The sequence below is a fragment of the Vitis riparia genome, chromosome 11 (genome assembly GCF_004353265.1).
Source record: "Vitis riparia cultivar Riparia Gloire de Montpellier isolate 1030 chromosome 11, EGFV_Vit.rip_1.0, whole genome shotgun sequence".
Classification (NCBI taxonomy): domain Eukaryota; kingdom Viridiplantae; phylum Streptophyta; class Magnoliopsida; order Vitales; family Vitaceae; genus Vitis; species Vitis riparia.
In genome coordinates this window covers 17,101,738-17,126,934 of record NC_048441.1, presented here as the reverse complement: position 1 = coordinate 17,126,934, position 25,197 = coordinate 17,101,738, and the positions used below count along the sequence as shown (strand labels likewise).

The 25,197-nt window shown below is 32.6% G+C and overlaps 3 protein-coding genes across 4 annotated transcripts; 1 reads left to right on the top strand and 2 right to left on the bottom strand.

The window, feature by feature from the left end:
* The first annotated feature begins 5,628 nt into the window (after positions 1-5,628).
* LOC117925265 (lachrymatory-factor synthase-like) lies at positions 5,629-6,657 on the top strand. The gene is made up of 2 exons (XM_034844229.1): positions 5,629-6,211; positions 6,324-6,657. Exons 1-2 carry the CDS (start codon positions 5,713-5,715, stop codon positions 6,389-6,391), a joined length of 567 nt encoding a protein of 188 aa, XP_034700120.1. The 5' UTR covers positions 5,629-5,712; the 3' UTR covers positions 6,392-6,657.
* A 4,220-nt stretch (positions 6,658-10,877) lies between these two features.
* LOC117925264 (cell division cycle protein 27 homolog B) lies at positions 10,878-22,631 on the bottom strand. 2 transcript variants are annotated; one of them, XM_034844226.1, is made up of 16 exons: positions 22,447-22,631; positions 20,640-20,712; positions 20,327-20,454; positions 19,835-19,881; positions 18,792-18,889; positions 17,280-17,593; positions 16,178-16,333; positions 15,146-15,362; positions 14,337-14,566; positions 14,187-14,252; positions 13,429-13,548; positions 12,765-12,841; positions 12,457-12,576; positions 12,105-12,324; positions 11,726-12,007; positions 10,878-11,225 (listed from the first exon to the last, which is right to left on the bottom strand). In XM_034844226.1, the coding sequence occupies exons 1-16, from the start codon at positions 22,549-22,551 to the stop codon at positions 11,175-11,177; spliced, it is 2,304 nt and encodes a 767-aa protein (XP_034700117.1). In that variant the 5' UTR covers positions 22,552-22,631; the 3' UTR covers positions 10,878-11,174. The 2 variants fall into 2 exon arrangements, with proteins under 2 accessions (XP_034700117.1, XP_034700118.1); XM_034844227.1 differs by having other exon boundaries at positions 20,345-20,454.
* A 575-nt stretch (positions 22,632-23,206) lies between these two features.
* On the bottom strand, positions 23,207-24,977 carry LOC117924873 (pentatricopeptide repeat-containing protein At1g77170, mitochondrial). Its single transcript, XM_034843602.1, has one exon. The coding sequence runs from the start codon at positions 24,756-24,758 to the stop codon at positions 23,319-23,321; it is 1,440 nt and encodes a 479-aa protein (XP_034699493.1). The 5' UTR covers positions 24,759-24,977; the 3' UTR covers positions 23,207-23,318.
* Between the last annotated feature and the right edge of the window lie 220 nt (positions 24,978-25,197).

The following is a 25,197-nucleotide window of genomic DNA, read 5'->3' as shown; positions in this document are numbered from 1 at the left end:
GACATTAGATCAGTAGACAAAGGATCTAAATGAGTGGGCTCCCTGGTTTAGCGGTTGGACCCAACCGCCAGGCTAAAGTAGTTTAACACATTTGTTCTACAAATACTAAAAAAAGTTTTTAAAAGCGACTAGTTTAATGCTTTGTTATAAACTTCATATTCCCTCTGTCACACTTCAAGATTGGATTCATGCGTTGTGCGGGTCACATGACTCAGGACTTTTCCCAATAATACGGTAATTTAAAAAAATTATTCTTAAATTATTATAGTAGAAGAAGTTATCACAAATATATGGTAATTTTTACCACCTAGGAGAGAAGGTGAACGAATAATTTTTTTTTTAAATCTTTTCAAAAGACGATTTTATTTTCATTTAAAAAAAAATTTAAAAGGGAAATCGTCTCTTCATTAAAAAAATTTAATATTTATTTTTAAAAAATCCCAAATTAAAAAAAAAAAAAAAAAAATCCTCAATGTAACTCATCTTTTCAAGAGACGAGTTCCTATGAAAAAAAAATTAATATATTTTTTTTAAAATCCCAAATAAAAAAATAAAAAAATAAAAAAAAAAATTCCTCAAGGGAACTCGTCTCTTACGAGTTCCCATGAAAAAAAATTAATATTTTTTTTTAAAAAAATCCCAAATTATAAAAAAATAAATAAATCCTCAAGGAACTCGTCTCTTGAAGAGATGAGTTCCATTGAAAAAAAATCTCAAATTATAAATAAAAAAAAATCCTCAAGGGAACTCGTCTCTTGTGGACCCCGCATTTCGGCTCAATGCGTTTTCCACTCGATGGCGAGCTCGATTTTAATTTGAAAAATGATTTTATTTATAAAATCAAAAATGACTTGGAGTCGCCACTTATTTTTGTTTTATTTTTAAAGGGTAAACAAAATAAGAAAGAAAAACCTTAAGTGTGACTCCTTGTTTTGAAAAAATGGTCTGTGAAAAACCGAATCGGGTTCGGGGGTCAGGTTACTTATCGGGAAGGTACGGTACAGACCGTAGCACCCCTTTAAGTCCCTAAAGTCGGGTCTCTACTAATAAAGTGAAGCTATCATGACAATAGACGAGTAAAACAGTGAATACCCAAAGTGATCATACATGTATGAGAGCTTGAATATGCATAGACAATGATCAGATGGAAAGTGGATGCATACCTGATCAGCAAACGGCAACGCACTATCACAAAATGGGGTTAGTGCATAGTAATGAACATAAAGTGTAGCACTCATATCACCCAAACAGATAAAGAAGCACCAATATCATGCATGGTATTATTTCAATTCCATTTTTTATTTTAAAGGAAACTTATTTGATGTCGGGCCCCCACCATAGCCCATTTATTTTTGCATGAATTAATTTCATAAACTCCATTATTCAGAATTACGAGATTGAATCTATGCTTATTTCAAAACACTTTAAAAACAGAGGAAATGTGAAAATGGCTTGCCAGAAAGAAAGTGGCAACCAATTTTTATTAAAAATGTGATTTTTAGGACCTAAAAACCTAAGGATGAGAATTTAAAAAAACTAAAATTATTGAAAGGGTTTAGAGATTGGAAAACTATTTAAAAGCTTGAATTTGAAAAAGATGTAAGAAATAGGAGTATTAGGGGTTATTCATAAAAAAACAAATAAGGATGAAACATAGAGAGAATGACAGTTCAGGCGTAGGCATGTGAGACATCCGGAGAAGGTGGAACATCGACGGGACAGAATTTCGGATGTGAGACATCCGGAGAAGGTGGGATGTCGGCGGACAGAATTCCGGATGTGGGACATCCGAAGAAGGTGGAACGTCGGCGGACAGAATTCCGAATGCGGGACATCCGAAGGAGGTGGGACGTCGGCCGAACAGGATGCCGGATGTGGGACATCCGGAGAAGGTGGAACGTTGGCGGACAGAATTTCGGATGTGAGACATCCGGAGGAGGTGAGACGTCGGCTGGACAGAAGACGAGTTCCCATGAAAAAAAAAAAAAAAATTAAAAATCCCAAATTAAAAATAAATAAAAAAGATGACTTCTCATGAAAAAAAAAATTAATATTTTTTTTTAAAAAAAATCCCAAATTATAATAAATAAATAAAAATTGGGAAATCGTCTCTTTAAGAGACGAATAGACGATTTCCCATTAAAAAAAATTAATATTTTTTTAAAAAAATCCCAAATTATAAAAAAATAAATAAATAATTTGGGAAATCGTCTCTTCTTGAAGATTTTTTTTTATATATATTTATAATTTGGGATTTTTTAAAAAATATATATAAATTTTTTTTAATGGGAAATCGTCTTAAAAAACGATTTCCCTAGAGGATTTTTTTTTTTTTTATGTTTATAATTTGGGATTTTTTAAAAAAAAAATATTAATTTTTTTCATGAAGAGACGAGTTCCCTTAAGGATTTTTTTAATTTGAGATTTTTTTTTATGGGAACTCGTCTCTTCAAGAGACGATTTTCCTTGGGGAATTTTTTATTTTTATTTTTATAATTTGTAATAAATATTAAAAATATATATTAATTTTTTTTAATTTCCCTTTTGAATTTTTATTTATTTTTTAAATGAAAATAAAATCATTTTTGAAAAGACAATTTTGGTTTTAAAAAAAAATTATCTGTACACCCTTTTTTAAATGGTAAAAATTATCATATATTTGTAATAATTTTTTTATTACAATAATTTAAGAATAATTTTTTAAAATTATCGTAATATAGAAAAGTCCCATGACTCACATAGTCACATCAACCTTCCCTTCCTCTCACCACTATAAACAAACACTCTGACTAGCTACAGAGTTTGACATAGTCACATCGGTAGGAGATGCCCACCTCCGTACTCTTTGCATGGTCAGGTCGTACTGTTTATCGACACTTACCTCTTATTTCGTCCGTAAGCAACTTTACGACTTTTAGACCACCCACCTCATCTTTATATCACCTGCTTTTGATAAATTTATTAAAGCTACTTGCGAAAAGGAAAAAAAAAAAGAAATTAAAGCAAAATCACGTTTTTTACATTTGAATATATATAATGGAAAGGGTAGACTTTTTTTTTTTTTTTTTTAATTATCTCATTTTTGTTGGATAAAAATAAGAAATCTCTTATTAACTTAGGGTCTTTTGAATAACTAATTTTTAAAATATTTTTTAATTTTTTTAAAAAGAAAATATATTTAATAATCAAAAGTTCAAAACACAAAAAAATTGTTTTATATTTTTTTAAATAAAAATAAAATGTTTTCAAATCATATCTTTTAGTTATTTTCATTTTTTTTAAATTTATTTTAAAAATAATTATTCCATTAAAAATAAATTATTATAAAAAAATTATTTTTAAAAACATATCAAATATATTAAAAATATCTACTTCCTAAATAATTTTTTTTTATATAAAACATAAGAAAAATATTCTCAAAAACTGTTTTTGAAACTGATTTCAAACAAGTGTTAATTTTTATTTTATTTTTTTTTACGTTATTTCTTATTCTATTTTTTTTTTTTTTTGAGTTGATAAAACTTATTTTGATGAGAAGATTTTATGTGGTAGTGCTTGTGCATATGCTACACATGGGACGGTGCTGGTTCACAAGGTGACGTCGCATTCAAAGCTGGAAAATGTGGTTGGATCTCGTCGGTCGTACCCTCCATGGAACCACCGAGTAAGAGCTTCTTTGTTCTTTTATGCAACTTGCATAGGTCCGTGTTCTAGGTTCTCACATAGGAATCCACAAAAACCTAAGTATATGATTGGAGCTAAATCTTCTCACTTCCTAGGTCATATGGGGCTGCCAATTTTTTATTTAAGAATATTATATAGATTGTTTTATACATTGATTTTTTTTATAAATAAATATATATGTATATTTATAAAATAGAAAAGAATTTAAAATGTTATCCAAATTACATATTTCATATTATTTAACAATCAATATGATCTTTACGTTCACAGAATACATCAATACTTGATAATCCACTAATTAATATAATAGTAAAATTTTTGAAAAAATCTCTCAATTGTGATTATACTTTCTAAATGAACGAAATATTAAATATAAATAGTTAAATATATAACAGGATAAACTTGTTTAAAACAAAATTGTTTTCTTCTCTTTCCCTTTTATATTTAACCTTTTTTTTTCTTTTTAATATGGAGTTTTATCCTTTTTATTTATTTTGAAATGATGAAAGTTGTTTTCAAAAATATTTTTACAATAATATATCTTAATTGTTTTAATTTCTTTTGTAAAAATTGTTTTAAAAAATAATTATAAAATTATGAAAAATGATTGAAAATAAAATAATATAAATAAAAGTTATTTTTTAAAAAAATTGAATTAAAAATATTTTTGGTTCTTAAATAGACTTTTTGTTTTATAAAATACCAAAAAACAGTTCTAAAAATACTTTTCAATCAAAGCTTTCAATTCCAATTTGTTGTTTTGGATTTTTGATTTATCTTTTTCTGTGAGAAACTCCTCTCTTCAACGTGGATCTTTACTCACCACTCACCATGCAGGGACAAATTATGGGTCAAATTAATGTGACCCAAGTTGAATCTCACATCTTTCTCTCCATGAACAACTAATTCTTTCTTTTTCTAGAAAAAAAAAAGATAAATATTATAAAATTATGGAAATGTATGTCTCAATCTTCTTTCTTGTACAAATCTCATAGTTTCCCTCCTCTCTTCCTTCCTTCCTTTCTTTCCCTTTAACACTTCATTTTGTTCGCTAAATAGGTGGTGCAATGGTGGCACATGTCTTTAAGATAAGATGGTTTTGTTCCCTTTTTCATCATTTGTTGAGATTTTATGAATAAATGTATCAAATATTTTGGTATGAAAATGGTGTGCATTAGTAAAAGATGCTAATGTGGCATGGATATTTTTAGAGGTGACAATTCTGATAAGATATAATAATATTATTAAAAAAGGATAAAAATTTTGGTAGGTTTAGAATAGGTGTAATCTTGTTCAAATCATAATCATATCAATCAATATAACAAATAGAACAAATAATCGACGATGAAAAAGAAAAAAGTGAAATGAAGAATTTGATCTTGTATCAACGAAATTTACAAAGTATTTTAGTTTTGAGAAGACCAAGGTGAAAAGGCTTCATCCAAAGGAGTAATCAAATATTAAATAGAAGAAAATTATTATGACAACACGAAATGAACAAAATCGAAAAATAGTGCAAAAATGAAATTATAAAGTGCAGTGACAGAGCCAACAGTTTGGTTCAGAGGGGTAACCTTGGAAATAAATATGGGTTTTAGCATAATGTCTAAATTCCTATAAGTGAAAAGTGTCTTTTTTAAAAATAAAAATAAAAATAAAGGTCTAAATTACAAGTCTCTTAAAAATTAAAAATATTTCAAAAATTATTTTGTGAAAAAGAAAATTTTAATTTTTCACGTGGGTCCGTATTAATAGTACATGCTCTCTGAGAAAATTCTCCTATGCTACAGCTACTTGCAAATCGTTTGGAATCATGATCATGCATAGAAATTATTAAATCATTTGGTTAAAATTGGTATAATTATTTGCTCCAATTTTTTGTTGAGCTTTAGGATCATGGCTCCAACATGTGGCCTCTATAAAAAGAGCAAACCATCTCAAGTCATTTGTGGCCTTCCTTGCCTTCCTATCTGATCACTTGTACTCAGAAGAAAGGGAACTCTTTTTCTTCTCGGTTCTACAACTCCCATGGAGTCTGCTGCTGACCAAATTTCTGATAAGCACCAACCCAAATGGGAAGGCAAAGCTTGTGCAGAAGTAGCAGGCTGCAAAGCAGAACAAGTGTGGCCTCTCTTGGAAGACTTCTTTGGCCTGAACAAGTGGTTCCCAACTCTCACCACCTGCCTTCCTGTCGAAGGTGTTTCCGGCCAACCTGGCTGTATCCGTTACTGTGCTGGCTTTAAAACTCATGCCAACAGTGGTGATGTGATTATGAACTGGACTAAGCAAAAACTACTGTCGATTGATCCTGATGAACTCACTTTTAGCTATTCCATTATTGATGGAAATGTTGGGTTCAACTCATATGTGTCCACTGTTAAGGTGCTGCCTACTCTAGAAGGGTGCAGTATCGAGTGGAGGTATGAAGTTGAGCCAGTGGAGGGCTGGACACTGGGGGATTTGGATTCTTTTATTGGATCAGGTTTGCAGGTCATGGCTAAGAGAATGGAAGCAGCACTCAAGGCTGGTATGAATCGAATCTCAAAATTTTCCCTTTCTTTTTCCCCTACTCGTGATATTTTCTCTTGTTTCTACAGTTATACTTCCCTCCATTTGATTCTGTTTCCTTGTTATTGTAGATGTAGTTCTGGAAGATGAAGCTACTCTTGAGGTTCCAGTGTGTCAGCACACCAATCCCCAATGCTGACTGATTCTTGTATGATTTCTGGGTTGGCCTTTTGGAAGTATTTTCCTGCTTTTGAAAGTAGAAGTGGCAGATCGAACAGTCAACAATTTTCCTTCAGAAGCTTTAGTTTAAGAGTAGTAGTATTTGGTTTGTAGATTTGGGATGCTCTGTCGGTTGGTTTTACCCTACAAATTGCCATGCCTAATTTCTACTTGGTATTTTCTTCTTGTGTTTATTTGCAATATTGCACTATATATTTCATGCTAGAAACTTCAAAGTTGAAATGATGATCAGGACCAGACCAGGAACAGAAGGACATGGCTATTATTGTAGTAGCATCATGATCCATGGCATGTATGAACTCAAACCCAATTCAACCAACAACTGAAGACCACTGACCCAACCCATTTGTAGGTGATGAAATATACATTGACTCTGGTTTGTACAAGTCACAAAGTGAGTGGAAGATTAACAGAGAAGTGTTTAAACCTACTGACATCCAACAGTCTTAACTCCACTTAATCTGACTTCCAGAGTTCAAGACTGCCTCCATGAAATTAATAAAACCATTCAGAAAATGAGAAACAAACACAATATCTGAACATTCACAACAAATTAAGATCAGGTCCTGGCTATATTAGTAAAATGTACCTTTCCAATACGTAACCGCACCATCAATCAGGGTATATTTTAAGATCTTATTATTTGTATCCTAATCTCATCTATATGTACTTTGTATACTTTAATTTCATTTATTTACTTGTATAAATGGAAAAAGGGACAAAGGAGGGGGTGGTCCACAGCAAAAGCAATGTCTATATCAATTCAATCCACCCATCCATTTTGGGAGAATTGTGTTTCCACCCTAGCTGGGTTGGATAATTGAGATAAGGTCCTCCTATTACCTATAATTAAATTCAAAACCTAAGGAAAGAATAGAAATTGAGAAGAAGGATATTGTCTTTCAAAAATCCCTAAAATACCCTTAACTATCAAATGAAAAAGCTACTAGCCACTCCTACCTTTCTCTTTTCTTTCTTTGACTTTTTCACCATTCTCTCACTTATTTATTAGTGGGATGAAGTTAAATGATTTACCAATTATTTTTGTCCAACAAATTGAATATGAAAGATAAATAATTAAAATTATTATTGTCAAATGCATTTTTGAAGTAAATAATTTTTAAATACCTTATCAAATATTATTCTTTTTTCAAACTTATATTATTTCTTATCTATGTTAAACAATTTTTAAATATCTCATAAAATATTAGTATTCTTTATTTGTTCTAACTTGCAAATTAGACATCATTAATTTTTTTTTCAAACTTATAAAATATATAATAAATATTTTTTAAATACCTTAGCAAATATTTTTTTTGTTTCTTACTTAAAAAATAATAAATATGTTGTATATTATTTCTCATTGGTCTTAATGGCATAGTTTGGTAAAAAAACAAAAAAGAGAAAAAAAAAATTATGGATAATTGTTCTAATGTCAAACTCAAGTTGATTAAAAATCATACAAAACCTATTAGGAGTCATGTACACCCTTGTACACTTGGCACATTCCCCCTGTACAATTAGTGTAATATTATACAGTGGTGCAAATTTCATTTCCCTCCTAAATTATGTGTTCATGTAGGTATGTTAAGCATGTTTTTAATCATTTGGTTGAGAAAATTGTGGATGACTTATGGTTAAATTTTTTTTCTCCGACATCATTATTGGGGAAAACATTAGAATTTCCATATGGGAATTAAATAAAGTGTATAACATGAGTATACAATTTTTGGGCGACAAGGAAAATAAAGGAGTAATTCATAATCGATTGAATTTTTTCACAAATACTAGTCTCGTACATCCTTGTGCACTTAGTATATTTCTCTTGTACAATTAGTGTAATAAGTATATAATTCTTGGGTGACAAGGAAAATAAAGGAGTAATTCATAATTGATTGAAAATTTTCACAAATACTAGTCTTGTACATCCTTGTACACTTAGTATATTTCCCTTGTACAATTAGTGTAATACCCTTGTACAGTTAATGTAACACCCTTGTATAGTTAATGTAACACCCTTGTACAGTGGTACAAATTTCATATTCCTCCTAAATTATGTATCCATGTAAGTGTGTTAACCATGTTTCTAATTATTCGGTTGAGAAAATATTGGATGACTCCGGGTCAATTTTTTTCCCTAAACATCATTACTAGGGAAAATATTGAAATTTTTATGTGAGAGTTAAATAAAGTGTATGACATGAGTGTACAATATGTTGGCAACAAGGAAAGTAAAATGGAGTGGTTCATAATCGATTGAAATCTTTTACAAAAGGTAGCCTTATACAACCTTGTACACTTAGTACATTTTCATTGTACAGTTAGTGTAATACCCTTGTACAATGACACAAATTTCATATTTCTCTAAGTTATGTGTTCATGTAGGTGTGTTAATCATATTTTCAATGGTTTGGTTGAGAAAATGGTGGATGACTTGGGGTCAAATTTTTTTCTCCAAACATCATTACCGGAGAAAGTATTGAAATTTCCATATGGAAGTTAAATTTAGCGTATGACTTAGAATTAAACTCTTTTAAGTCTTTTTATTATTTTCATATGAAAAATATTATTAAACAAGGTTTTCAATTTTCATTTTTAAAAATAGTTTTCATTTTTTAATTAAACATATTTTCTAAAAGAGACCATATAGAAAATAAAAATTATTTTAAAAAATAATAAAAATAAAAAATAAAAACTAGAAAATTTTTTTAAAACCAAACTCAAACACAATCTATATAATTTTTAATTTTTTTATCTGAAATGAGTAAATATACCTTTTAACTCTTTTATTTAAAAAAAATTCAATATCTACTATATATATAATTATAATTCACTTCTAAAATTAAGTCATACGAAAATATTTTAATTGTATATTTAAAATAAAAACTTTTCATCCATCCTATTTCTCTCTTTTACATTTTTTTTAATAAATTTTTAATTAATTTAAATCATTAAAAAAAATCTTTATTAAACAAATTTTCAACATTTCATATAACTTATTATTAAAAGTTATGTTCAAAAAGTTATTAAAACAAGAAAGAAAGAATTTTTTTTAAAATAAAAAAATAAAAATTTGAACCTTTTATTTTATAATAGGAAAAAGAAAATTTTAAAATACTTTTTAGTATAAAAGAAAATAAAATAGTGAATATATATATATTTTAAATAGTGTTTTAATCATTAAATTATTTACTTAAAAGATAATTTTTATTTATTTAAATTAACATTTTTTAGAAAGTATTTTTCAAAATAGTTTTTAAATCATCAATATAATTTTTGTTTATTTAAAATTTAAAAATATAAAATAATATTGATTTTTCAATTATTTATAAAAAAAGTTTAAAAAAACCAATGAAAAATTAAAAAATGGTTAAAGAAGAGAGAATGTGTTAATAGTGACATGTAAAGAGTGGTAGAATAAAGACAAAAATGAGTAAAGGGATATTTGTGTCCATTATCATCTTATATCCTTGTAATCAATTATGAGTAATAGGAGGACTTTAGCTTAATTATCCACCCCAACTGGGGTGAAAACACAATTCTCCCATCATTTTTATTCGTTGTCAGTGTCGGTGATGTTGCAGAAGAAGAACGCAATTGAAAGGTTGAAACACTGTGCTGTACTTGATGATACCCATGTGAAACATGTCCTACTGCTCCATATATTGTACATTGTTTGGCATTTAAAAAAAATTATAGAAATTTATGAAATAATTTCAATATAATTGCATCATAATTTGGTAATGAGTCATAATGTTTGCAATGGAATAAACCATAGTCGCCAAGTAAATCTGATTAGGTACAAGTCATCTAATGGGCCATCACAAGTCGTTGGTTGAGAACAAACTCCACATCAACATCAAGGATTTTACTAATATTTAACATTCAATAAAGAAAAAAGTTTATATATATATATACCAATTCCTCTTAATCTTATAAATATATTTTAAAATTATAAAAGTTCTTTATACGAAAATAAACAATATGAGTATATATATATATATATACTCTTAACCTCATAGATTTCTTCTAAAACCATAAGGCCCCTTTGTGCCAGAACCCTCTAACCAACTCCCTCGACGAGCAACACTTTCCCTGCCTGTTGAAGAGATGGTGCCGCCCACCCTCTAACTCCCTCCCCCGAAACTAAAGGCATTTGGAGGAGGCTCGAGTACGAAGGTCACGCACCATCAGATTTACTAAAAAGTCATTATCCACACAAGCTTCTTTAAAAGAAAAAATTAAAAATTAGTAACATCTCTAGCTGTAGGACACCACTTTTTTTGGGGTAGAAGAAACCTTGTACCAAAACTACATGCTTTTGGTTGAGCACTCCTGTGATGCCCGCATGACATTAGACCCTATTTCTGTAGGTCTATCCCCCCATTTTAGACTACTAAAATGCTCTTTGACAGATTATGTAAGTGCAAACAAATGAAGAAGCAAGTAAAAGCACAAGATAATGATACAGGCCCTTAGAGAAACATAGAATAAGCATGGCTGGTTTGTAAGTCATTGGTACATTGTTTCTCTGCAAACTATGTAAACTACCTACAAAACTGAGTTTTCTGTTACAAGATCAGCATATTTGAAGGGGAACCTATGAAAATGAATAGGATCCGAGTATGAGACGATTCTCTTCAGCATTAGCCGAAAGCACAAGCAGTCAAACTCCCTGTGAGCGAGTCTTTTGAGCTGAACAATTTACAACAGGCTTTCTACGCTTTTGGTAGTGGGGAGATCTATAAGTTGTCTTCAATCTCATCTGGTACATGCAACTTCTCGATGGCAGCCTGTTAAAAAAATTGTGGTGAGAAAGGACAAAGATAAAATACGTTGCTCCTTGAGAAAGAAGAGGGACTCAATAAAATGTAAAGATCAAGGAAGAAGCAAAAACTAGAGAGTACAGATTCAAGAATTAAACATAGCTGCACAATAAATAATTTATGGCAATGATAGAGCCTGACCATATTTTAAGACAATTTTATAGAACCACACCAGTTTCACAGTCCTCATGGTTTCTTGTGTGGGTCAATGAAATATAGAAGACATGTACATATTTGTTACAACAACAAAAATTCTTAGGAGCTCAACTTCTACTAGTCAACCACAATCCCTCCAAACTGTTAGCCCACTGACATCCATGGCTTCCTATGGGCCCTCAATTGGAGGCAAGGAGTCGAGGTTTCCCCAGGGATTGGGAGAGGATTAAAAAGTCAAACAAATCCACAGAACATTTTATGAGTAGTATTTAATATATCAAACAGAAGGGAATATAAAAATAACTCATCACCTTGATGGTAGCAACATCTGCTGCAGATGGTTTCAAATCCAAAGCAATTCCAAAATGAAGCATGGCCTTGTCATACATGTTGCGTCGCTTATAAATCTTACCCATCAAGGCATACACACTGCTTTCACGCGGAGCATACTCTTTAAGCTCCTCTAGGACTTCTAAGGCTTCATCAAAGTTATCCAAGCCCAAAAGTATGTTAGCCTTCTCATACATGGGAAGAGGATTCTTCTTATCTGCTAGAATAGCCTTCTCCATCATGTACAAAGCTTCCCCACTTCTCTGCCAGGTGAAAAGAACACAAATGTTCAGGCAGCTGAAGTAAATAATATTGCCTTTCTGATATATAAAATCAGAGTGACTATAGTATGGGTTCAACCTTTAATGCATGCAAAGCCGTCCCAAGATAACACAAAATAACTGAAGAACGTGGATTGATTTGGAAAGCCATTCTAAAGTGATGCTCTGCGAACTCAAACTTCTCTTGGCGAAGACAGATCATTCCAAGACCATACCAGGAGTTATAATGCCTATCATCAATCCGAAGGGCACTCTGATAGCTCTTAATTCCATTCTCAAAATACTCTAAGGCTACATACCTATAAATATACACCAACACGGTAAACAGCTAAAATAAGCAATGCAGGAATTATTATTAATTAAATAAATTTAAGGAAATCTCAATTCTACATGTAATGTTATGTGGAAAAAGCAAAATTTTTGACTCATACTCGTGACCACAAAGGGTGTGCGCATATGCAAATCTTGAATTTAGTTGCACTGCACGCTGGAAATTCTTTAGAGCAGTTTCATGGTCTTTCTGCAAACTATAGCAATTTCCCATGGCACACCTGCATATCCATTTAACAGAAAAGAAAAGATGAACGAAGTTCATAGAGCAATAATTGAAACCTTCAGTGAAGCTGTAACAGACAAAAATGACCATGAAAAATAAGGTGGTGAAACAACCCTGTTTGACAGACATTTTCTATCAGCTGAAAGTTAGTGCTGTATTATATTACAGAAGTTAATAACCTACCAAGACTGAGGAGCTAAGCGATCTGTGGATATTAGTTCTTGAGCCAGGTAACTTAGCTTCATATCTTCCCTCAAATGCTGCAACAAGGGAAAGAATGACTTACAGAAAAACAATGAAATACATACATGTAGGAAAATATAAACGCTATTTCAATAAACAGAACCCCAGCAAGATTGCTCTAATTCTAATAAACTACCTTACAAATGGAATTAGTATGGGTCCCATTGTTTTTTGGACCAAAGAGACTAGGACAATATGGATTGGATTTAGGATCACCTATGCTTGACAATAAAATTGAGTGTAAAAATAGACACAATCTGCCAAGAAGACAGTTATAATTGAAAATATTTGAATTAACATAGTGAACCTTAATTATAGAGGCTTGACTGTCACAAACCTCAATTTACAAGGAACACTAGCATTGGGGATTACATTTCATTAGAGGTCAAAAAATATTAAAATAGAACGAGTGTCTCAATTACTTTGTATAAAAATTGTAAGCTAATAATGGAAGAAATATACCCTTCAAGTAAAAAGAGAAGGGGGACATGGGAAGAAGAAAGGAAGTTTAGTCATGCTGTTCCTAGCTTGTAATTTGTAGTAAATTGACATAACAAAAATTCAGATTATATAAATTTGGCCTCCATGGAGAAAGGGAACTCACATAAAGAACTGTAGAATATATATCCATTCCTTCTAAACTATAAGGAGATGCTTGACGGGCACTACTGAATGCACGGTCAGCCCCTAAATAATCAACCAGTTCAAAATATGCTTTTCCAATCTGCATTGGACACATGAAGATATTATATCAAAAAATCAGAGTAAGGAAGGCATTTCAAAAGATTGCATTGGAATGAACCACCTCATCACAAGGAAGACAATTGAGCTCCAATAATTATCATGAAAAATATAATTTAAAAACCTTGCATGAAAAAATGATAAAATGGAGTCAAGAAGTTAAATTCTGAGATTTCAAAAACAAAGGAGAGAGATTCTCTTAAATAATGAGAAGGCAAATAAATGTGAACCCTAATTTGAAGCAATTTCATAATGGAAATATATAAAGTAAAACAATAGAAGTATTTCAATCCTAAGTCCTGGAAAAATGTAACAGGCATCTTGAAAGACAAAATATCATAAGCTCCATACTAAGTAGGAACAAATGTCAACTTCATCTACTTCAAGTGCAAAAATACCCTTCAATCAAGTGATTCTATATGCTGCTTACATGCACCCCAACTCCATACTTCATTCCTGAAACCTAACCAAAATATGTTGGAGTATGCAAACAGATGGAAAATGTAGACAAAATTCTTATCCAACTGATTAGTATGTTATCAATGCCTCCTAATCAAATTCACAACTTTCATCAGCATATGATGAGCACAGTAGAAGTCCACAGCAGAGAAAAAAGGGTACCTGAGAAAGCACCCAACCAGTATTATAATGCTTGTGTGGAAGTTTCATATAGACATCCAGCGCATCCTGTTTATCCATAAGCATTAAGTAAAAATTGTATGCAATTCCAGAATGATCAATCTCTTTATTTCTATAATCACCATTTAATACCTGGCACCTATACATACAGGAAAGTCTATAGCCTTCCCCAAGAGTTCTCAAGAGATTCAGTACTTCAGCAGCACCATTTATGATTTTTGAGGTATTTGTGATAACCCCACCAATTGTCATGGTTGCTTCATCTTGTTCAAGGGATTTAGGATCACCAGAAGTTGAAGTTGACGTTGATGTTGCCGCTGAGATATAGGAACGAGAATCATCAAAAACCTCCTGGCGTGTTCCTGTATAAATTAAAATGTAAGTTTTGAAGAATTCGTTGAATTAATCCTGAGGCAAGAAGCAATAAAAAAAGCCAGGACTGCAATTAGTTAATGTATTAACATTGGCATTCATCAGGAAGTTGGTTATTATTTAAATTTAGGGTGACAAATAACCATTATTCAGGTTTATGCTCAGCTGCAAAAAATGAAAATGCTGCAGCTTGTATTGTTTGGATCACTTGAAGCCCATAATCCAAACACAAATTATTCAACAGGACCATCACACATGCATAGGGGTTAAATTGCAATTCAATTGCAATACAACAGAGATACAAAATAAAATAACACAATCTTTTTATTCATCTTATGTGGTATTCATCTATTAACTTTTTGATTGCACTTCGAACTCATCTGATGATAGATCAGTTGACAACAAATAAAAACTATGTAGGTTAATCATATTTTTTAAAATTTTAAACATAAGTAAAATTTTCTAAGTCCTAGTAATTAAAATGAACTTCTCAAAAAGAAGAATAAAAGCAAAAACCTTTTGACTTAGATGATTGAATGAGTAAAACATTGGCAAAGGAGATCCATCACCTTCATCAAAACTTTCATTAGCCAAAGTCTGTCCCTTACGAACTGTGACAGAACGAAATGCTGCAGAACTCGATTTGGCACCTCCAAGATACTTAGAAGAGTGAATAGTTCCATTTCCAGCTACTGTTGTGCCACTTGGGTTTGTGTTGGCACCAGCTTCTCCAGCGAGCCTTGTACTTCGTCTAGGGCCAGAATCAGAAAATAACCTCCCTGAGATCTGGAAACAATAGTGACAAAGTGATTTTGATAGGGAAAAAGGGCTTTATCTGATTCATAAATTAAATGATAAATGGATATACAAATTACTACTTCCACCATCCAGGTGTCAGGAGGGATCAAGTAAGCAAAGGAGGTAATTACTGTGAGATAGCACGATAAATCAATAAAGACAATCTAATTAATTTTAATGAAATAGGAGCACCCAGAAAATGTGAATGGAGTCACAATCACATGAAATAGAGTAATAACTAGCAAAAAGAAATGCAAAAAATTTATATACAAGTAAAACTGACATGAATAGAACCTGCAATGGAACTAACAAGCAGAAGTCTATATGAGACCATTAAGCTAAAATAACCAACTGGTAAGAATGATCTCAATGGACAAATTAATAATCCAGATCAATACGAAAGGTTCCTTATGTTTATTTTGTAATTAATTGATATAGAAATTCAACCCCAAATCTGCAGATAACAAGTGAGCTTTTGAAGTCAATAGAATCATCTTCCTCAAATTTCAACCATATTTACTGTCCAGTTTCACGTAACTAATAATTCTCAAGTTCCTTGTATCACTGACAGTAAATATTGTCCACAAATAAATTTTAATATTTTATACTGTGGCAAAATTAGTTTAAAGTACAACTTTCCACAAGAAACAAGATTTGTTGGAAATAGAGAAATATAAAAGCAAAGATATAGAGAATCACTGCCTATCAAAGGAAAAAAAGATACAGTGAATCACAAATAAACAGTATAGCAATGACCTGTAAAATCCAAAAATAAAAATTATGAACATAACATGTTTAGAAACCTTGCGTAATTTTCCCTCATCAACAAACTTTCTTCGAGGGGCTTGAATGGTAGGGTTAACAGTTGACCTTGGAGAGCTATCATTACCAACTGTGCTTGGGTTTAGGCCATTTTGCTGCACATTTCTACACAGTGGTGGTGGAGCAACACCTGACAACTGCAAGACAAGGAGGAGCTAAGACCAGTTATCTATCTTTACACAGTAAAAGAATAAGTTTTATATATCTTTGCTTCAAGAAATGGACTTGATTTAGTTGCATCCTACCCATGCTATAAAGGCTAAAAATTAGGAGTTCTCTTGCATTTTACTAGCACAACTAAGAATAAGCAAAAGCTGAAAGGAATGAGATAAGAGTGGAGGATTTCTTTGAAAGAAAGAAGGGAAAAAATAAGTGCACACTACAGATAATCTAAAAGCAAACATGTAAGTTACAACATTTTTGCAGTATAACTAAGAATGAGCGAGAAGAATTTTACTAAACTGTTTGACACCTTCAATGTAAAAAAAAATTAATATTAAATCCCCCAAAATGATGTAATTTGCATTAAAACATAAGTGTATAAAAATAATAAAATAAAATATTATAACCCGAAGCAATTCCATTATGAAATTCAAGAATCAAAGGATTGATCAGAACTACAAATATGATCTTCATTGAATTGGAGAAAGCAATTAACAGGTTAGCCAGAGTACCTCATACCTATCAAAAAAAAAAATGAATACCTCTGATGTGCTAAAATAGAAATGTATCAAAAACAGATATAAAGGAATAATCAAGAATAATGATCAAACTATGGATGATGGGAAATAAAGATATGTATTATCTGGACAAAGTAAAATTTAAAATACTTTTTTTCTGACACAGGAAACCACAAGTTAAGAAAATCATACATGAGATTTCCTAAATAGAAACAAATGAGATATGTTCCCTTCTTAGTCATTCTTTCAAAATGAAAAGGGAATACTAATTTGCTTTTTAGGTTCAAGGTTTTTAAAACGATAAGAACAAAATTATGAACACAAAAACCTGAAATATATAGAAGTCTGATGCTTGAGACAGGAGCAAAATATAAGACGATGCTGGATGTTTTCATGATCTTACCTGTGCAACCATTGGTGAAGGAGTATGATAAAATGCTGTGCTAGAAGGACCACTATTTAGAGACTGACTAGCAGTTGCTCCCGACATAGCTGCTCCATGATAATTTCCAGGGATTTCTCTTAGGTTATTAGCATGTATGTGCTTCAATTGTCTTGGACTGACATCTTCAGAACTCAAGTTCCTACCAGAGACTAAATTGCGATCCTCAATGGATGTCTGCAAGTTCTGGGATGCCAATCCATGATGTAGATGCTGCTTTTGGATGCAAAGAGCAGCTGCTTCACCAAAAACTGCAGTTGCTTCTTCAGCAGCACCTGGATCATTGAAATGAAGAAATGGCCTCACTAAATATCAAAAGAAGTATATGAACATTAGAATCAAATGAGACTAAGAAATGTTACTATATTTCTCAAGTACCAGGTAAGAAAATTATTTGACCAGCACTGGAGTGTGATGCTTATCACTAAACTACATAACCACCTAGAATGCATACCATGAATGCTTTACAGTGAGTGGTGAATACAAAATTAATTCAACTGCAAAAGGCCATTCTGATTTCTATATTAATCATCCAGTACTTCAGCAACCAGTGAGCTAGAAGAAAAGGTGAAACCCCTTCACTAAAACCAACATCTGTAGGCAAACACTGAGCAGAGAACTAGAGGGAAACTAACATGAGAAAAGACAATACAGGGTATGAACAATGTGTGCAACAGGGGAACTGGAATGGGGCATTAATTGTAATTGCATGGAAGCCGGCATCTTGGTTCTTGCTCTAATATAAGTTCACTTCAGAAATATAGTTCAACATCTTTTTTAAAAACAAAAAATGAAAGGTCAAAAAATGGCATTGATGTTTAACATAATGCTAGTGGTGTAACGTAATATACAGTGCCTATATCCCAACTCCACAAATGTTGTATAGCCAATCACTTCATCACAAATAGAAAGGAAAAAAAAAATAGATGTACAAAAAAAAAAAGAAGGATCGCATTAGATAGGAAGACAGTAAAAAATTTGATAAATCCTCTGACATAAACCTTCAGAAAGAAACATGCAAGGCCTCTCCCCATCAGAACTCCGGTACTATTAATTTTAATCCCCATAACATGCTGGATTGTATTTGTATCTCACAACTAACTAAAACCCAAAAGAACAACCAGCACAGATTCAATGGCAAACTCACATTGTCATGCCACATATTTATGAGGCCCACACAACATCTAGGAAATTTATAAATTCCGGAAGTCATGCCATCTCAACATAGACAAAAAGAATATCAGAAATGGACATGGATTCCAGCAACAAAAAAAAAAACATTCTTTCGAGTAATGCTGCTTACTTCAAAAGTGAATTCAACTCATGATTGCATCAAATATTGAACTCAACTTATAATGCATGCTAGATCATCCATACTGACTTCAAAAATTTGACCACAAGCTCATGAGGGCTTAATGCACCCATGAAGCAAAATAAAATATTCAAACCTAGTAAACAATTATTTATACAGACCTAATAAACAGAGCTCCTCATAAGCAGCCCAGAGTAAAGGATCTAAAGACAAAGCCTGCTTAAAGTGGTGAATGGCACTCTTCTTTCTATCAGTGTACCTGAAAATAGACAAATTGCAATGGATTACAAGATGAGAGGTTGAAGGTATTATTCATAAACATCTGGAAACATATATGGAAACAATCAGACCATAAAGGTAGCAATAAATTATTTCAAAAAGTATGCTCACAACTAGGCAATGAAAATTTGGTAAAACTCAGAGAATACAATACATGTAAGAAATAAAACAACACACAAAAGAAATTAAATTAAGAATGAATACTATTATTCGTAAATTGAGCACTCATTTAAATTTGTTCAATAAACTGAATTGAGTCAGAACTCTGTACACACCAGAGATACCATTAAATCAGGCCAAACTAGTAAATAAAACTCCAGCATCACAACTAAGGCTTACCAAGTATGTAGGACTAGCTAATAACAAAGAACATTGACAGAGAAAGGAAACTATCTTAGGATTTGGAGAACAGAAATGTAAAACAAAAGATAGATGCATGGTGCCTACATCATTGGAGAGAAATTTGAGAAAGGACATGTAAAGAGACAATATTCTGAAGACAAAAAAAGGTCAAAAAAAATTTCATCAGTATCATAAAAGAATATTAGATTTCAGCAACACAAAGAAGAATTGACCATTTCTCCAAACTTTTTGGGGAAAAGGATATCAAAGTTAACTTTCCTGTTAATAACTGCAATCTCATCTTTTGCTACTCTTTGTTCTCTTACAGAACACAATACTTGTTTAAGTGCTCACATATTGCTTAATATGTTGTTTAGTTAAATGTGAGAACACATACATCATTGGAGAAAAACTTTAGGCCACACTTGAACAATCACTTGTCAGAGTTTTACAAGGGAAACAAGCTAAGTCACTCCTCAATTTTTCAGCTAAATAAATATTGAGCGAAGTGTGGTATGTCCATTTGGGACTGGGGAGTGAAGGATGCTAATGAAAATGATAACAGGGGAAAGATGTGAGCAACCTGTAAATAAGCCCAAGAAGGTAATGACCAGCTGCACCATTTGGAATCTGCACAGAAAACACAAGCAAAATCAGCAAGTCAAGCTCATCATGAGAAGCATGTTAGCAAGCAAACAAGAAAAATAATATGAGGAAATAATAGACATATTAAAATTTAAAATATATAAGACAACAACTCAAAGGAAAGCCTCTCATTTCAATTTTTATTTTAAATGATAGACTTTCTGGTGAAGAAAGTTAATTTCAAAAGTGTGGTCATATAATATACATTTGGGTCACCCCATTATCCACACTTCCAGTTGAGGGTGCAGAAAAACAAACATAGAAATGGGATTTTTTTTATTATATCTCATGTTACAAATATAGCTTTAGCATTAATGATCTTTTTCTTCTTCTTTTTTTTTTCTTTTTCTTTTTTGGGGTGGGATTGAGAGGGGGATAAGTAAATACATACATAAGAAGCCTTAAAAGTAATTGGTTAAATAATGCATACATAGACTTTACTCGATACCTCAGCACCAGGCTCATTGACAGGACACAGTGCTGCTTCAGCTTCTGTCAGAAGATCCATCTGAAAGCACGATATTGCAAACAGGTAGCGGGATTGAGCCATTTGTGTTCCTTTGCCATCAGGAAACAAAAAAAAGGAGATAGAAATTATTGAGCATTATTTCAATATATATCTATATATATAATATAGATGGTAATAAAGGGAAACAAGATCTTTTGAAAAAATAGAAAAAAAAATATGATGATATAATCTTGAGGTTAAACAAATTTAAACATAAATAACCATGTCAGCATACCTTTTAAAATATAGTATGCCGCGTAAGCCTGATTGTTGTGCAAGTAACAGCTGGCCAATAATTGCAAATTTGTCTGCATTGGACATAATCAACCATTGAGAAGGCAAGTGAAATTACAGTAGAATTAAGGAAAAATAGAAGTTTCACATTCAAGATAGAGAGTGAAAATACTTTTATACTTCACTAAAATAAAGTCATCGAATCAAAAAGATTCAAAGAAAGACATGAACGGACAGATACTACGATACAACGTATCTACGTTGTTGGGGTGCTGATGTGTGGAGTTCCACAAAGCAAGTACTTATAAGTAGTAGATTTAATCTAAATCATAACCCCAGTGGACACTTGGACTGTGACAAAATTAAACATGAGGACAAAATCCCCGGAACCTTAGGAAAATATTGCACTATTATTGTTTCATATTTGCCAAAATTTCAATTCCAAACATTCTGATCCAATTTTGAAACCAGAACCCAATATTTTTAACTTGCACATGTGTATGACTTCCTCCAAAGCCTAAATGCAGCCTTTATTTCAAAAACTTGTCCATTAAGTTTCTCAGGGTACATACGATTTTCTCCTGGCTTTCACATGTAAAATGAATGCCTAAAGGTGACATTTTACCTTCAATGATCGTTAATAAAAAAGCATAAATATTTAGGTAGCAACTACTATATTACTTCAGTTATCATTAAATTCTTTTAAATAAGTGGAGAAGGAGCTCGTGGGAACTCTGAGATCCAGTTTAGATAGAGAGAGAGAGAGTTTACGTCCTAAAACATTGCTTAATATATTCCTCAACCGAAAATGTTATAGTTGAAAGGAATATTTTAGTTGATGTTAGAGAAAGCTCAAAGAGAAACTATCCCTGATACAAATACAATAGCTGACACGACTCATAAATATATTAAAAAATTCAGTTGCTAATTGTAGTGTATCAATACTAAGAAAATATCCAAAAAATTAATAATTGTGAAATAAAAATCTCATATCGGATTCTACCATATTAGCCAAATTTGCACTTTTTGTGTCAGAATATAACAATCACCCAAACGAATGTAACATTACCATGCAAGAATTATTCCAAGTAAATCCTCATCTAAAAACCACTCTAATTTTTACCCAAAACTTCAAAATCTGCGGCCAACAGCCCAACACCAAGTTAAGCCTTTTATACACAGCATACTTAATTCAAATATGAAAATTTAATTAAAAGCTCCAAAGAATCTAATGGGAATCAGCTGCACCATCAAAACCTCTCAAGTACTATATCACTAATTTGTACAATTAATAAACCTTTGTATTACATGCCCATTTTTTATTACCCTTTACTGCTCTCAAAACAACAACCCTAATTCTCCATTTAGTTGCTGGAAATTTTGAAAAAAAAGCAAAAACCAAATAAGTAAATAAAACACCAAATTTGAGTTTAACGTATTCTGCTACTTTCTGTCACTCAATCTGACCATATAGAAATAGTTTTATATTCCCTTTCGGAGTCCTGGAGATTGAAAAAACTAAAAAGATTGAAAAGAATCCCTAATTTTTTTTCCCTTTCCTGCACTTTCACAGTAACAAAACGGAGGCTAAAAATCAAAATAAAAAATATATATACACATACATAAACAATGATTTAACCAATTCAAAGCAAACTTCAGTAATAAAGAAAGAAAATTACGAAAAAAATGAAGTGCAGGAATATGAAAATGAAGTGATTGTCGATAGAGGAGTGAGTAGTTGATCGAACGTGAGTTCGGATCTACATGATTTAAAAAAAAAAAAATGGAGAAAATGAGAAGGAGCGTACTTCGGATGGAAACTCAGCGCAGAGACGTTCGCATATGAAAATGGCATTTCGGTGCAGGAAATGCCGGAGACTGCCGAGCACAGAATCGACGAGTATGGCTTCCATCAGCGAGAGCTACGGAAAGAGCGACAGGGAAGGGGGAAGAGAGAGAGAGATGAAGTTTCTGGTTGTGGGGCTTTTAGGTTCGAATTCGAAAATTGGGGCGGCACGTGTTTCTCGCCACTTCAAAAATACCATGTCACGTGACATGGACAGTATGGAGGTTGAGGCTTGAGCCTACCCTCTCGAGATCCCTTGGTAGAAAATTTCAAAGAGTGGAGTAATGAACATAAAAAAATTTAATTCTACGAAACAATTTTTAAAAAAAAAAATAGTGAATATTTTGGCAATATTTGGTTCTGAAAATTTGAAGGAAAATATAAGAGAAATAAAATATAAAATAAAATAAAAAATAAATAAAGTAAAATAAACAAATAGATTTTTTTTTAAATAGTGAATATTACTTCAAATTTATTTTATTTATTTTAACTTATCATTAAATAATTTTAAAATATATAAATTTTTAATTAATTTTAATTATATATTTTTTTTATATATTTTTCATAAGACAATCTATGAAAAAATAATTTTTCTTTATATATATTTTTACATAACTTATTTATAAAAGTTGAAAATTTATTTATAAATTGGTTCATATTATATATAGAACTGACTACCTTATCAGTATGATACTGAAGATGATAAATCTCCTAGAAAATTACTCAATTTTGGATGAGATAAATTGAAACACAATTCAAAGGTGCCACGGAAGAATTCAAATTCATTTAAAAAATAAAAATCAGACGATTCAAACAGATCAAGTTTATTGGGTTCTAGTCTGCATTCGTTGCCAAGCTATAAGCAGGAACCTTGTCAAGTTTTCTCTCCTTCATAACCCCTCTTACCCTCTCAACCTCTCTCCACAAACCTCTGCTGGCATAAATATTAGATAAAACCACAAACACCCCATCATTCCAGGGCTCCAGCTCTAGCAAATGCTCGGCCACCCACTCCCCCATCTTCACATTCCCGTACTTCTCACAGGCCCCCATCAAACACCCCCAAACTATTACATTCGCCTTCACCGGCATCCTCTCCACCATCTCTCTTGCCTCCTCCAGCAGCCCCGCCCGTCCGAGCAGATCTACCATGCACCCATAGTGCTGCATCCTGGGCACTAGCCCGTAAGCGGTCGTCATCATGTCGAAGTAGTACTTTCCCTCTTGCACTGCCCCGCCATGCACACATGCGCTCAGCACCCCAATAAACGTCACATGGTTAGGCCTCACTCCTGCTTCTCTCATGCACCTGAAGCATTCCAGGGCATCATACAACTGCCCGTGCATCGCATAGCCCACGATCATGGATGTCCACGACGACACATTTGGCTCATCCATCCTCGAAAATACCCTGTAAGCTAAGTCCATCCGTCCGCATTTTCCATACATGTCTACAAGCGAATTCAACGTCAAAGTATCCGACCTCTCCGATGTTTTAGCTTGGTAGACGCATTTATGCAATTGAAGTGCCAGGTCCAAGTGCCCTAAGCTTCCACAAGCCGATGTCACACTCACCATAGTCACTTCATCGGGTTCGAACCCACATTTCCTCATCTCCATGAACATGGTCACAGCTTCCTTAGCACGCCCGCCTTGGGAAAGGCCTCCGATGATAGCATTCCAAGAACCCAACTTCCTAAAACGATTTTGTTCAAACACCTTGTGCGCATTTTCGAATTCACCCGCTTTGGAGTACACGCTTATGAACCCACTCTCACAATACTCATTCAATTCAAGACCATGCCGGATAGCAACAGAATGAACCTGCCTGCCAAATCCAGTTGCAAAAGCTTGACACACGGCCTTTAAAACTATAGGAATTGTGTAAGAGTCCGGCGACACACCGGCTCGAGACATGGCAATATAAATGCTTAGCGCATAGTGATGAGCCTCAAGCCTAGTGTAGGATCTGATAATGTTGTTCCACTGAAATGGGGCAGGGTACAATTCTAGGAAGTGGGTTCGGATTATATGGGCGAGCAGTTGATTCAATTCTATCAAGTTGGCACATTTTGACAAATGGGATGCAATGGTTTGTGCTGTGTCTCGGATTGGATCCGGAGAAGGTGGGTGGGCTGTGGACTGAAAATTGAGTTGGGCATCAACAGAGTGGGTGGTTGTGGCGAGATAGTTGCAGAGATGGCGAGAAATGGTTTGAGGTTTGGGGATTTGGACTATAGAAAGTCTGAGAAGAGGAGGTTGAAAGGAGGTCATGCGTTGTGGGAGTGGTCTGGGAGGGCGGATATATGGTTTAGCCTCGTAGACCTTGCCCCAAAACCCAATCAATTCTACAAACAACAATGGCTGTTAAGTTGGTGCCTGCTTGCCATATGAACATGTCATCAAGAGGAATATGTTTTGAAATGTTAGGAAATATCGAATATCCGGCCGAAGGGAAAACCTCCATTAAAAGCTCAATCGTAAGAAAAATGGTGAAAATTTCCCATTTTTTCGATTGATCAAACAACCCTTCACTGCTCACCTGCTTTCAACCCACTCTTCTTGGTCAAACCTTAAAAATAGGTAAATTGATTACAAAAATATAAAAATTAATGATAGGTTTTTTATATTATTTATATGATAATTAAATATAAAAATAAAAATATTAGTATATATATATCACTTCATTTATTTTTATATCATTAAATACATT

Coding starts and splice junctions, on each gene's coding strand:
- LOC117924873 (XM_034843602.1), bottom strand. CDS start 24,758: ATGACCTCCTTTCAACCTCCTCTTCTCAGACTTTCTATAGTCCAAATC.
- LOC117925265 (XM_034844229.1), top strand. CDS start 5,713: ATGGAGTCTGCTGCTGACCAAATTTCTGATAAGCACCAACCCAAATGG. Junction 6,212..6,323: donor GGAAGCAGCACTCAAGGCTG/GTATGAATCGAA, acceptor TTGTTATTGTAG/ATGTAGTTCTGGAAGATGAA.
- LOC117925264 (XM_034844226.1), bottom strand. CDS start 22,551: ATGGAAGCCATACTCGTCGATTCTGTGCTCGGCAGTCTCCGGCATTTC. Junction 19,882..20,326: donor AGGTATCGAGTAAAGTCTAT/GTATGCATTATT, acceptor TTTTCTGTGCAG/ATTCCAAATGGTGCAGCTGG. Junction 14,567..15,145: donor TAATGAAAGTTTTGATGAAG/GTGATGGATCTC, acceptor TAATTTATACAG/GAACACGCCAGGAGGTTTTT.